The 13,361-nt window shown below is 39.2% G+C and overlaps 1 protein-coding gene across 3 annotated transcripts in view; it reads right to left on the bottom strand.

Annotated features, from left to right (window-relative positions):
- The window catches only part of MET (MET proto-oncogene, receptor tyrosine kinase), a 90,958-nt gene that overhangs the window by 54,427 nt on the left and 23,170 nt on the right, over positions 1–13,361 (bottom strand). For all 3 annotated transcript variants that reach the window (XM_062609613.1, XM_062609611.1, XM_062609612.1), the window contains one exon: positions 962–1,153. In XM_062609613.1, the coding sequence (XP_062465597.1) occupies positions 962–1,153 (192 nt within the window). The remainder of the gene's footprint in view (positions 1–961; positions 1,154–13,361) is intronic.

The following is a 13,361-nucleotide window of genomic DNA, read 5'->3' as shown; positions in this document are numbered from 1 at the left end:
TTAGCATTTGGCTTTCCTGCACTGAAGACGAACTGCAGATTAAAGTTATGGTGGTCATAACTGAATGGGAAGTTCAGGTAAAACTGGCATGGTTGTCATTGAACATTTTATTAAACTCTTATCGTTTAGGGGAAAAAAGACATGATTTTCTCCAGTTCTTCATCTGTCCTTCCCTGCAGGAGCATTATGGATTTGCATTATGGGGCAGGTTCTGTGCACTGTCTGTACAGGAGATAGAGATGGAGGTGTAGGATTCCCTTTGTCCAGAAAGGGTGCATATACTGGGGACAGTAGGTAACCCTACTTACAGGAATGAGCAAGGGCCTGAAAATCTAAGACACACTTAGAGAAACTTGAAAGCAGGTAGAAGAAGAACAAATCTCAATTCTACAGATCTGAGTCACAGGCTATGGGTACATTAGCAAGTAATTTGGTGCCAGAGGAGTGGATCAGTACATAGAAACAAGTCATGCTGAAGCTCCTGCTTCTACATTATAAACTGTCTTGGCATTTTACACTGAACTAGATTTAATTTGATCCTCTAGACTAAATGACCATATGAAGTGTATATCTGAAGCTGTTTGAAGAATCAGGCACTGTTCTGCCCCATCTAGGGTTGTAGTGTATTTTATGCGTATGCAAGACAGAGCTTTCAGTTTAGTTTCCTTTGAAAAAAATCTGGTTTGTATGGACCAAAACTGCTCTGTGAACTGAACCAGCTGGACTCAGTGGAGATCATGGTAGAATTTGCTCCAAAACCATGTTCCAAGCCACAAAGCCCATATAGATACTTAAAATGAATGTTCTATTAGGCACTTTGTATATATTCCAGAAGCTCTATTTTACTCAGCAATTTCAATTTTCTAATGCCCTGTTAAACTGGGCCAATAATGCTCCTCACTTATCACCATCCTGCTGAACTCTAGCACGTATTTTTATTGTGAAGGTGTAACATATTTACCTGCATGAAGCGGCCCTCTGAAGTTCCCAGATTAGCAACGGTAAGGTTCCCTTTGGTGAAGACAGATATTGAAGTTAAGAGGACACTGTTGAACTGGCCCATGAACAAGTCAACCCTCTGCAAGGGAGTCGTAACTTCTAAGCGATATTCATCATCTTGTGCTCTGCAGTATGAAGCATTTCTTGAAAAAGCCTGTTAGAAAATGAAGTACAGATGAGTACTGTCTTTACGAGTAGGAATAGATCTTTGTCAGAGTGAAGTCATTTAGCACAAATGCATTTGACCAAAAGTATTTTAAAATGTTTCAAACTTAATTGCTTCATCAGTTATGATATTCCATGAGGAAGGCAACAGCTTCTTAAAGTTACAGGCATGTTTCTTTTAACTTTTTTCTTTTTATCCTGTCTGTTGGCTATAAGACATAGGATCTTTATTTAACCAGATGAGATGTGTACAAGAACATGTATCAAGGTATCCTTTCTCTTAGTGACTTACATAACGCTGCTTCTTCAAGGGTCTCAAAATTCTTTGGCTGCAAAGCCTGCCCAGTGACACACCTGCGCCTAGAACACCGATTCCTAGAAAATGATGCTCTGAAAATGCTGCTATTTTTTTTAACCTTTTTTTTTGCACTAAAATAACAATTTCCAGTACTCTTCTCCTCCTGTTCTCTTTTCAGCACCTTTTTTCAGTGATAAAACAGAAAAGAGGAGAAAAAGATGGAGAAAGAGAAAAGGGAGATAAGACAGGAGAAATATGCTTCTGATTGTACATTTGAAAGAAACGATGGGGAAGACAGCTTCTGATAATTACTTAGGCTACTGTATTGATCATCTATGCCTTGTGCACTACTTTGTCCAATATCTGTATGTCTTGAGTGTACTATAAAGTTGCTGCATTTGTAGGATTTTTCTCTTTCAGTTTGGGAATAGAGATTACATGTTTTTAGTCTTCACTGGAAAAATTCTTGCACAATACAGTTTAAATTATCGCTTGAGAAGAATATAACCTGCTGTCCTGACAATTCAATAGTACTCTATTAACTGATAATTCCATTACTATTGATACTACATCATCTGTTTTCATGAGATCGTACAGATAACAACCAGGAACACCTTGAAGGATCTCTAAGCAGCTTAAATTTGGAAGTCATCTAGCATTTTCCCACTGTGTCCCACTGTGACATACTTTATGAATAAACATGTAGGGAGATTATAAAGGATCTTATGGTGGTTTCCTCTGCTGTAATCAATCAAGAGCTTTGTTTTTCCTATGTTTTCAATTGATCTGTTGTTGTTACAAACATGTTTTAAAAATTTGAATTAAACCTTTTAAAGAAAGTCAAAGTCTTTCCACCAAATTCATTAGATCTGGAACATACCCTAAAAGAACATGTAGGAGTAAAATTTTATTTTCTTGTTTTCTAGATTCAGGTGGTTTTCCCTCAAAGTACTATGAGAAAGCATACAATACACCAAGAACTTCTTGCTGGCTTAACTCTGGTGAATTCCAGGAAAAGCCCAAGGCATTGAAAATGCTATTAACAAAATGCTAAACCTAATAGCTCAGTCCTTTGCTGTCGAATCACAACATTTCTGAACTGTGCACAGCAACAGCACTGGCAGGTGAAGCTTTCTACAATCTCTAGGAGCTGCAGCCAGCACCGCTGCCAGCTTTTCTCCAGGTGCCCTGTCCATTTACTGTATCACTTAGGCAAAACCCTGTGTAAGACCAAACAAGAGCAACTGAAATCTCTGCACAGTGCCTTAATGATGCAGAAAGAGGGCTTCTAGATTAGACCTGATACAGCAGTGACTTAACAGTTTGTTATCCACATGCTAAAGGGTTTCCTATATTAGTTTTGGTATTAATTGTTAATGTACGGTGTGTTTTGGACTAACACTTTTCACTAGGAACATTGAATACACTTTAAATATTATTTAACCCAGTATTTGACTGGGTTAAATCATCAACAGACAAATTTAGCTTTTCCTTTTTCTGGTCAGCAAACAAGCTAAAAGCTTTATTCTTTTGCACTCATATCCTACCCAGTCTAAAAGTATTTCTGAAACATCTGTGCAAAGATTACTCATACAATGAGTATGAACAGTTCAAGTGAAGAAAATGTACAGTTTTCATGCTTTTTGAAATAAGGCAGATTTGTGAATTTACCCTCCCCCAACCTGGGATCTCTGCTCTTTGCTGTAGCTCCTTTTCTTCTGTAAGCAAATGGCTCTGGGGAGAGATGTTTCTGCGCTAAACTTAAAAAAGTACTTCCTCCTATGCAGTCATCTTGACACAATTTAAACATCCTGACATGCCAGAAGAAACCCTGTTCAAGCCCATTTTAACAAGTGGCTAAATTTTCCTGCTTGCCCTAACACCTTTCCTAGCTTCCCCGAAGTCAGTTCAACCACAAAGTCAGCTCAGCCTTCCTCAGAGATGTCGTAATTTTGGGTATCTGCCCAAGACCTGCAGATTGTTCCACATATGGCTCTCTTACAAAACCTGGCGCTTCATGGATTAACCATAATGTAAGGTTAGCTGTTTAAGAAATAGGAAGACTTTGATCTTTGAGTAGAAATGCAGAGATTAAAAGGCTACTTAGAAAACTAAAGGAAGATTGATAACACAGAAAACTTCGGCAAAGAAGCTGCTTTAAATTAACTCTTTGAAGCCTGACTCCCTCCCTTCTTTCCTCTCTCTCAGTATACACGAGTATCCATTTGGCTGCCAATGTGGAAAAATAACTGATGTCAGATGATGCACTCTGGATATTATGCCAAGTTCCAGTGACAAATCACACAACTATTGAAATGGACGATTAGAGTGGGGGTAAGTGCTCGGGTTGGGCTATACTGCTTCTCTTGTAGGATGAGAGGTGCCAGTTGTGCCTGTGATTCATAGTGAGGGCTTTGTGAAACTGGTGTAGGTGTGCCACTGGAATGCAATGAGGTGTGGGCAAGCCCTGCCTCTCAGAGTTCAGATGGGTAGGGGATAGCTATCTTATTTGTTCATAGGGGAAGTTGTGGTGTTTTGGAATTTACCCTTGATTCTGTGCACAGAAGATGAATGCACCTAAAAAGTCCTTCTAGATAGACATCATTGGGCTGGGCTATTAGGAGCTATCACTCTTTGGCAGTTAACTGATTATTTATATGTCATATTCTGTGAGTATAAAAATAATATTTTGGACAGAGTTGTACATTTGAAGCCAAAACTGCAAAGCAGGGAGGAAATCTTCAAGTCCTGAATAAATATCTCAAAGAAATTACCCAGTTAGGTCAGTGTCAGAACTAATCAGTCTAGTCTCTGGTCTGAATACAAGACTCCGAGGAAAAAAAAACAAACAACAAACAATAACACAAGATTTTAACCCTAAACTTTTTGTGAGCAAAAAAATTGATATTTGCAGCAACTGCAATGTGGAGAAACACTCCTTCAGGCTCATCCTTCCAGAGCTGGCCAAAACCTGTTCTTCCTAGTTAAGTGTAAGGCTCAATTAGAAAGACGTATTATGTGTAATGTCCTGTTGTTAAGTTTAATGTCTTAAATTAATGTCTTAATCATAGCAGAACATCTCATGCTGTCTTGTGAACGATTTGGAGGACATCATTAAATTTAAAATTTAATCTTACAAATTGGAAAAATGGTCTGAAAGACAGTAGGTAAAATTTCCTAGTGTCAGCTGCAAAATACTACAGTTACAAAGAACTCAAGTGAAAGCAGGAATAAGCAGGAGTCTTATTTCTTGCTGGTTTGTTTATATCACTTTTAACTTGTTGGCTGTCAGGAATCAGATTCCTAAGTATCAGCTTTTGTTTTCTGCTATGGATCCTGGAAGTATCTCTCAAGACAAGTAGGTACCCACAAGTGCTGACAGCATTTCTCCTTTGAGCTTTTCCATGTATAACATGGAGCAGAAGGAAACGAACTATTGCTAAATGAGCTGGATCCTTCTATCTGCAAATGGTAAAAATTTTTTTCAAAGAAACTGCTGTAGAGTGAATGGATAGATGATTCTATGTAACAAATTGATTCCCAAGATGATTAAAACCAGAGAGGGTGTATGAGTTGCTTATCTCTTCTGTTGTGGAGGTCAGTGAATTAAGATAAATAATAGAACTACAGTTTTCAGCAGTGTGGCCTATTGGAATTGGGCACATAATGGTGAAGAATTTACAGGTACAGCAGACTCTGAACAGGAAGAGTAACTGTGAGGAATGAAGAAGAATCTTACCAGATTTTCCTCTCTAAATATTCTTGTGTGTTTTTAGCCAACACAGCTTTGCTGTTGCATAACACATTTTAATTTTCTGGGCAGTTTGCAGTATTTCTCATTAGGTGAGAAGTGTATTCGATCACTGCTTCTCCCCATGTGAAATACAAGAAGTGAAATTCTGGCCCCAGTGACTCAATGAAGTCAGGGTTTTGCCTGAAGAGGATGAGTGACTTGATCACCATCATGTTGGAGGTCTGTTAGAGGGCTGGATTTAGAACCTATATTGTCTGTTTCCTAGGCCCATACAGATTAAAGTGAGGGATGTTATAAATTTAACCTGTCTATTGTTATCTTTGAAAGGAATTGCACCTTAAATTTCATAAATCTTCCCAGCTGTCACATACCAGTCTTTTAAATTATGAACTCAGTTAAAGATGACCACTAAGGTTCTTGTACTTACAGCTCTTTGACAAAATGGGAGAGAAGAAAAAAATAAGCAGGACAAACTTTCTGACTTCTGATACATTTACATGCTCTGATCACTTCATGCCTTCTGTCTCTTCCATTGCCAAAGGGACTATCTCCCTCCTCCTTTCTTATGTGGTTTCATGCCATAGCTGGCCAGAGCGAGTAAAGAATAATGGAGAAAAGGAGAAACATATAAATAGCTGTCTACCATGCTATCACAATGGAGTATTTTTTTTCTGCAATTTACAAGACAGGAAGTTTGTGAAATGGACAAAATTTTACTACTAGCAATTCAAAAAAGTCATAGTCACGTTTATTGTTCTCACTATATACAACTGTCAGAGGATGTCTGAATTCTTTATTGTTATGAGCACATTCAGTGATGACACAGAGAAAAAAACATGGATGCATTTATTTTTTAGAAGTAATTGACCAGAAAAGAATCTCTTGTGAACAAACTCCAGCACTGTACAACAGGCAGAAGAGAAGCCAGCCAGAACTGAGAAACATGAGAAACAGAAATTCTTTGGATGTAGCATGCTGGCTTTTGCCAACATGATCAACTGCAAGTCTACAGGGAGACTCCTCACCCCATGGGTCACTATAGATACAGTGTGATTTCCCAAAACTTGCTGCTGCATTTCCAAGAGAAGCAACTGTGGGTAGCAAAATAGGGTTGGCCATGCATCAGTACTAGTAACATGTACTGCTCAGTAGCACACGCACATGAAGAGTGCTCTTTATTGGCACCACCGTTACATTGCACTCATATGCATTTCACTCTGTTTATCAAATATTCTCAATTAAGAGATCAAGTCTTTTGTATCAAACTATTGCGCCTATTCACACTGATAGGGGCAGTAAGACCTCAGAAAGAGAGATCCCAAACAGATGAGGCAGCTATTTGCAGTAGGGACTGCACAAAATCCAGCTTAGAGCAGTCTCTGGGGATATGCAGTGCTTAGCCCACTTGCTGCTCTCACAGCACAGAAAGACAGCTAATTTCCATGTTAATGTGGCAGTGATAGGTACTAAGTATGCTGAATTTCTTTCTTCTTCAAGCTCTATTCTTCTCAAGAACTCCATGTTCTTGAGAAATGTAACAGAAATCACTCAGAAATCACATCACAAGAGAAAAGCATTTGAAAACAGTATTCAAAATGCTATGCGCTTTGTAAGGCGCATTTCTGCAGAGTAGCACCAGACATCATTACCAAGCATTTCTTGTAATCCTAAGGAAGGGAAAAAAACAAATAATAAATGCAACAGCTTGATTTTTGCCAGTGGACACAAATTTATGTGCTAAACACTTCCCATAGATGCAGATCGACCAGGTTTCTGGCTTCTTCTTGACCAGTGAAAGACAACTCAAGGGTGTAAGTGCTGTGAACTCAGTCCAGCGTCCATGGAAAACTGAACATGCCTGGGGCAGGGTACTGGTTTCTCCTGTTTCTAAGAATTGCTGAGGCACTGAAGCTTTACTCTAAAAGGCTTTTAGAGCTTTTTCCTCTTTTTGTTTTAAAAAAGAATTGTTTCCCTCTTCTTCCTTCCTTCTCTTCCCAATATTCCTCATGTATTTGAAAGCAATTCAAAGGAGAGGTTTTTTTATATAAAATATAGAAGTATGTTCCCTTTATGAGAAGAAATGTCTCAAATCTCAACTGTGAAGTAGAAGACGTGAAGAGAAAACAAGCAACTGGAAACAGTCCTTTAAGACGGAAAAAAATCAGGCAATCCTAACTATGCAGTGGCCACTACTGTAAGTTGCTACAGCTTGGAAATGGTCCGAGTTACACAGGAAACCAACCCTTCAAAATACCACTTGTTGCAAAATAAGGAACAGTTTAGAGGGAATCAGTGAAGGATTAATTATCTTTATGCTATACTTTCAATTTCAAGGACTTGATCTAGAACGCACTGAAGTCAAATGGAAAGATGACACAAATTTTTATGACCCCTAGAGAAAGAGAATTTTTTTAAAGAACTCCATTGATGTAAAATTTTTGTAGAATCACAGAATAGTTCAGGTTGGAAGGAACTCTTTTAAATGTCATACAGTCCCAAGGCCCCTGCCATGGGCAGGGAACCTTCCACTAAATCAGGTTGCCCAAAGCCCCTTCCAGCGTGGCCTTGAACACTGGCCAGGGATGGGGTATTTTACATAGTATCATCCCTCTTATTCTTAATACTCATTGCTTTGATCTACTTCACTGCTAAATTTAGAGCAGGAAAGGAGGTTACTGAACTGGTGCTCCACTTAAGGCAATAGGTAAAAAACATCCATGTTAAATGTAATTAGTTAATACAAATTAAGATGACTACATGTGCTATTGTCAAGATCATTCAAAGAGTTATTTGCTTTTGTCATTGAACACTGCTGCATTAGTTCTCATAATTTGGTTAGTGCGTTAGCACTAAGTATATCCTATTGATTCAGCAGATAAAATGGACCTAAGTAATCTTTGTATTTTGCTGATTTCCCTTATATTAATTTAGCATTTAACTCGGTATACAGATTATCAAAGGACAAGTGTTGACTAATTACACATTTTGAAGAAATAAAACAATGCATTGGAGCTGTTGTGTTGATAAAAATTTGTAGTGTACATCAGGTGCATTTTTCATAGAAGTCCTTATTTACATGGAAGCTGTGATGAAATTGAAAAGCTGTGATTTCCCAGTAGAGCAGTTATCCTAAGATGATGCGGAGTGTGGAGACTCTTATTCCAAGACTGCATTGCACAACTGCATGTCTAGCCAGAACAGTGGTGCAACAGATATGTGGGATACAAAGGAGTCCAAAAAGTAGGAGAAAACCATGCAATTTGCCCTGATTTCCACAGGCTGTGTACGAATGCATGGTAACATCTGCCTGAAGAAAATGAAGCTCTTACTATCACTTCCCCCAAGATCATTCCTCTCTAACATTTCATTGTTTTCACCCACTCCATAGACTGTGCAAGTAATGCTTCTTTGTGACCAACACTGGTCTTCTGAACCATTTATGCCATGGATTGTCTTCCTTAGCAGTATTTTTTAATTTATTTACTGTGGGATTTGACTCTGGTTTTACTTGTATGTTTGGAGATGAGGAGTAATTCCACTCTGATGCAAAAGCTGTCTGAGGTCAGAAACCCACATGCCACCTAGAAAGTTCAAGTAACACAGCACTCTCTTGGATCATAATTACCTACTGTTGCTTTAGTGAGCAATAATGACGGCAATATGTGGTCCTGAGTCAGAACAAGTAGAGTAAGTAGAGAAACTGCTGAGGTAAGGTTGGTGCTGAGTGAGCTGAAAGGCAGATGTCTGCTTTGTCAGGATTTATGTCTCTCCATCATTTGGCAGCAGAACCAGGGGAAAATTCATTGCTTATTTAGATGTTTCAACTACCTACCAAAGCCAGGTGGGATGAGTCCAGGACTTAGATCTGCATGAAGTGCACTGCAGAATCAGCATCTCTTTCTCTGGAACATCAAGTTGTTTATAAAGAAATCCAGGCAGATCTCTCAGGAGTGGCTGACAGTCCCATTGCAGAATAGCCATGAGCAGATTAGACAGGAACTTACTCTGGGGCAAAAGAGCCTCAGAATTTGGTTTGAACCCAGAAAAAGTATCTTAGATCTGAATATTACACATCTCTAGTGAGTGTCTTCAGTGTTACACACCTCCTAGTCGACATTTTGGACATCTCGTGGGACTGTAAAGGTTTCCAACTTTGAAAAGTTACATAGGATAATAAAATTATTCTTTGCCCAGTTCTAGTCTTCAGAGTTATTTAAGGGCCTTCATAAACCTGAGACATAAAATACACATGTCCAGATATCCATGCTAAAAAAATAAAAATTACTTTCTGCCTGGAATGATTTCTGTGCAATTCCAGAGAAAAGCAGAAGAGTCACTCTTCTGCACTAATAACCAATACGGAACTCTACCTTAAGTGGAAGAATCTGATTAAAAAGTCTAGAAATGGAACAGTATTAGTAACTCTGGCTGTGCCCTTTGCAGAAAATGGTAGTTTAACGGATACTACCTTTCCACAGAGAAATCCAGCTTTCATCAAGAAGATGATAAACCACCAAGCAGCAGCACTGGGAGGCAAAAAGAGACAGGCCCCTAACAGGACATTAGGAGAAAAAAAAAATGTAGTTTTTGCAGCACTTGGGGACCAAGAGGTTGGCCCCCAAACTCCATAGCTCCTGGGGCTCGGAAAAGTCTTTAAAGATACCTACCACTCCAGGTGGTGTGATACTTTCCAAAGAAACTCCAAGACCTGCTTTTTCCTTGCCTTGCCTTTTTTTTGGGAACTCCCTTGTGATGGTGTCCACATGGCCAGTACGAAGTCCTTATGTTACACCATGCTATTTACCCCAGTTAGGGGGTCTTGCATGGCCAGGTACCTAGATGGTCATGTACCTATTGGTGGTGGGGAGCTGCGTGGTGAGCACACCCTGCCTTGCACTCCATCATACAGGGCAGCAGCCTTGGGGTACTGTCTGGGCTTTCAGCAGGCAGGCAGTGAGCACAGAACAGGAACACAGATGCAGCCTGTCAGCTTACTATTATGGTTTAAGCCTGTTTGAAAGGGTGTCAGTACACATTGACCATCACCCAGCCCCTTTTCGTCTACTCTTTTTCATTACCCAGTCCCTCTTCTTCAGGGTCTGTAACGATAGTACAAGGAGTACTGGGTTCAAACTTAAACAAGGGAGATTTAGGTTAGATATAAGGAAGAAGTTCTCAGCCATGAGGGTGGTGAGGCACTGCAACAGGCTGCCCAAGAGAGTTGTGAATGTTCCATCCCTGGAAGTGTTCAAGGTCAGGCTGGATGCAGCCTTGAGTAACCGGGTCTAGTATGAGGTGTCGCTGCCCATGGCAGGGGGATTGGAACTAGATGATGTTAAGGTCCTTTAAACTCTAACAATTCTGTAATTGTATGATTCTATTCTTCTCAGACATCAGAACTCCATAGAGAAGCCTGTACAAAATCTGTACGGTCAGGAACAGGCTTTGTGCCCAGGCAGAGTGCTGTATGCCATTTGCTACAGCATTTCCAGAGGAATATATGACTGAACCAATCTGATGGATTCTGATGCCTGACTTTTACGGAAAATATTCAGGCACATTCCACTCACAATACGAAAAACATCTCCAATACTGTGAGATTATCTAAATAAGCCACACCAACTCTTCCTAATCAGAGAGATGTGGTGTTATTTTTAAACCTGCCAAAAAATTTTTAAGCCAAGTGGTGTTGGATGTTATGATTACAGGGCCTCAAAAGAGTTATTTGTCTCACTTGATTTTATTAAATATTCCTAGACATACCCTTAGGATGACAGATCAATAAGTGCCTTTGCGGTTTCCTGATAGAATGCAGCAATTATTTTCTTCCATTACAATATAAGCATAACCCAATTTTATTCATCTATCATGTGTGTAATGGTAATAAAGAAGCATCACCATGTGTTTATTTTACTGTCACTTTATCTTTTGTTTTGGTGATCTTCTGTTTTCATTTCATGTTCTTCCAATTGTTTGTGCCTTTCAATTGACAGGAGTTGTGACCAGTTGGTCTTGCTTTAGGACACTTGTTGGGAACATGGTAGCAAAAGCCTGTTTCTCTTTTCCTGTGAGGTGAATGGAGTACTTTCTGCTTTCACATGAACTTAGATGCAGAAGAAACAAAGCCACAAGATCTTCACAGTGCTAAGTTTGGATTTCATTTTTTAGAGGTGCTTTTCCATGGAAGTCAATAGTGATTGAAGTCAGGTATCAGAGGACAACTGGACTCCCGGCTGTTTAGCACATAAGAGACACAGTAAGGCTAAACAAAGCCTGTAAGATCATGAACTAACTATTGACAATTGAAATGTATAGCTGAAATTGTCAAGGCTAAACTCAACCTCACTTAGAGAATCATGTTTAATCCACACTAGAGGTGCACACTACTGAACTATGTCTTCAAATGAAGTAAGAAGCATTTGTCACCCCCTCTAAGTAACTTCTCTGTTTTGAGGAGTACCATACCAGGGCTGATGGTGACTAATGGTGACCAAATAAACTCTGCTAAAAGCCTACATCCAGTTTTCTCTTCGTTGTGGGTGAGGAGATTCCTGAACAGTGATTCAAAACCCTCCACAGCAGCTACCTTTGTCCTGACTCAGGCAATAAAACCCTGTTACTATTACTCCAGCTTTTCCTTTTAATTCAAAGCCAGTTCTGTTTCCTCCTTGCTGTCACTCAAGTGACAGCCAGCTCTTCACTGAAGGAAATTATTAGGAAGTGCTAACTGGTCACAGCTCTGCTGAGGTACATCTGATATCAATCAGATGCGCCATCAGATTCACTTTTCCTATCCCTGACTTCAGTGAGCCCAGGCTTTGACTTAACATGTATGTCACTTAAAAAGAACTAGAAAGGTTTTATTTTCACTTTGTAAAGTTTTCCACGAGCACTGGAATAATTAAAGCACAGTTGTTCCTGGACTTACATCTTGTGGTTGGTTGACTCTGCTGTCCAGCTAAGCTCTGACAGAGACTTTTCCCATAGGTGAGTAATACCTGATTTGGTCCCTGTGTGTCCTTTTTGTGTTTGTAAAGGAAACTTCCTCAGTTTCCATAGCCTGAGCATATACTGGATCTGCCTCTGGATACAAACGTGGATTCACATCTTTAAGATTTCTTATTGTTGCAGCTGTCAGGTCAACTGCCAGAAAGACAGGTATGTAGCAGCATTACCACATAGCTTCATTCCTTTAGGAAACAAGGCTAAAAACTGGAAAATTTTGTCAACCACATCAAGATGAGTTGAGATATTTATTTTTTTAATGTTTAGAATATGAGAAGCATGAGTTGAGGAAGTATTTTGGATGTTTTATTCTGGTTTATTATGGCCTAATTCTACCTTCAGAAGCTCCAGACTAAATAGTCCTGAGGGACAGCCACTTAAAAAGATGGACTACCCAAAGTCCAACAAAATTATGTACAATTGTCTTGTGGGACTTCTTTTGATAACATGAAATGGCCTTCATCAATCAAACTCTAACTGTAAATTATCAGATAGCAGTCTCTTGCAAACATTGCTAAAGGCTCATTTTTCTTTTTAACGTTGAAGTTAGTGGTATACCATATTCACTGCTGCTCTGTTTTCACTGTCCTATGACTTAATCTCACAGTGGTCAGTGCCTTTCACTTGCATCAGTGTTCTGTGGTTTCATTCTCTCGACATCAAAGAGAAAGATCATCTTGGCTACATTACAAAAAGCAAGTTTTGAAATTTGCCAAAATAAACTCTCTCACAAAATAAATTGTGACAAACTCTCACAATTTATAAAAGCTTTCTTTTAAGTTGAAGATGACTTACAAAAGGGGAAAAATGTGTTATAACCTCATGTACGTTTTTATATTATACAAAAAAAGGGCCTAAGAAGAGTTGAGGGGTTTGGGACTCTTTCATTATTATTTTATCTCCAGCAAAATCAAGGAAGACCAGATTTGACATTCCTGACACAAGCATAAGAAATAACATGCTTTCCTCCTTCTACCTGCTCTTTCCCTTTCTTCACCTTCCAACTTTGTAGGTCTATTTTACACACCTGAGAAAAACAGGTGTATAAAGGATGCTTGGCAAATACTTGCCAGCCTTTTTAACCAACTAAAACCTGAAAAAAACTCAAAGGACACTTTTTATTGGAGCCATAATGAGTCC

This window comes from Pezoporus occidentalis, unplaced genomic scaffold (genome assembly GCF_034315485.1).
Source record: "Pezoporus occidentalis ecotype Australia unplaced genomic scaffold, CSIRO_AGI_Poc_V1 ctg14, whole genome shotgun sequence".
Taxonomy (NCBI): domain Eukaryota; kingdom Metazoa; phylum Chordata; class Aves; order Psittaciformes; family Psittacidae; genus Pezoporus; species Pezoporus occidentalis.
Note: the sequence above shows the minus strand (reverse complement) of the source record. Positions and strands in the feature narration are given on the sequence as shown.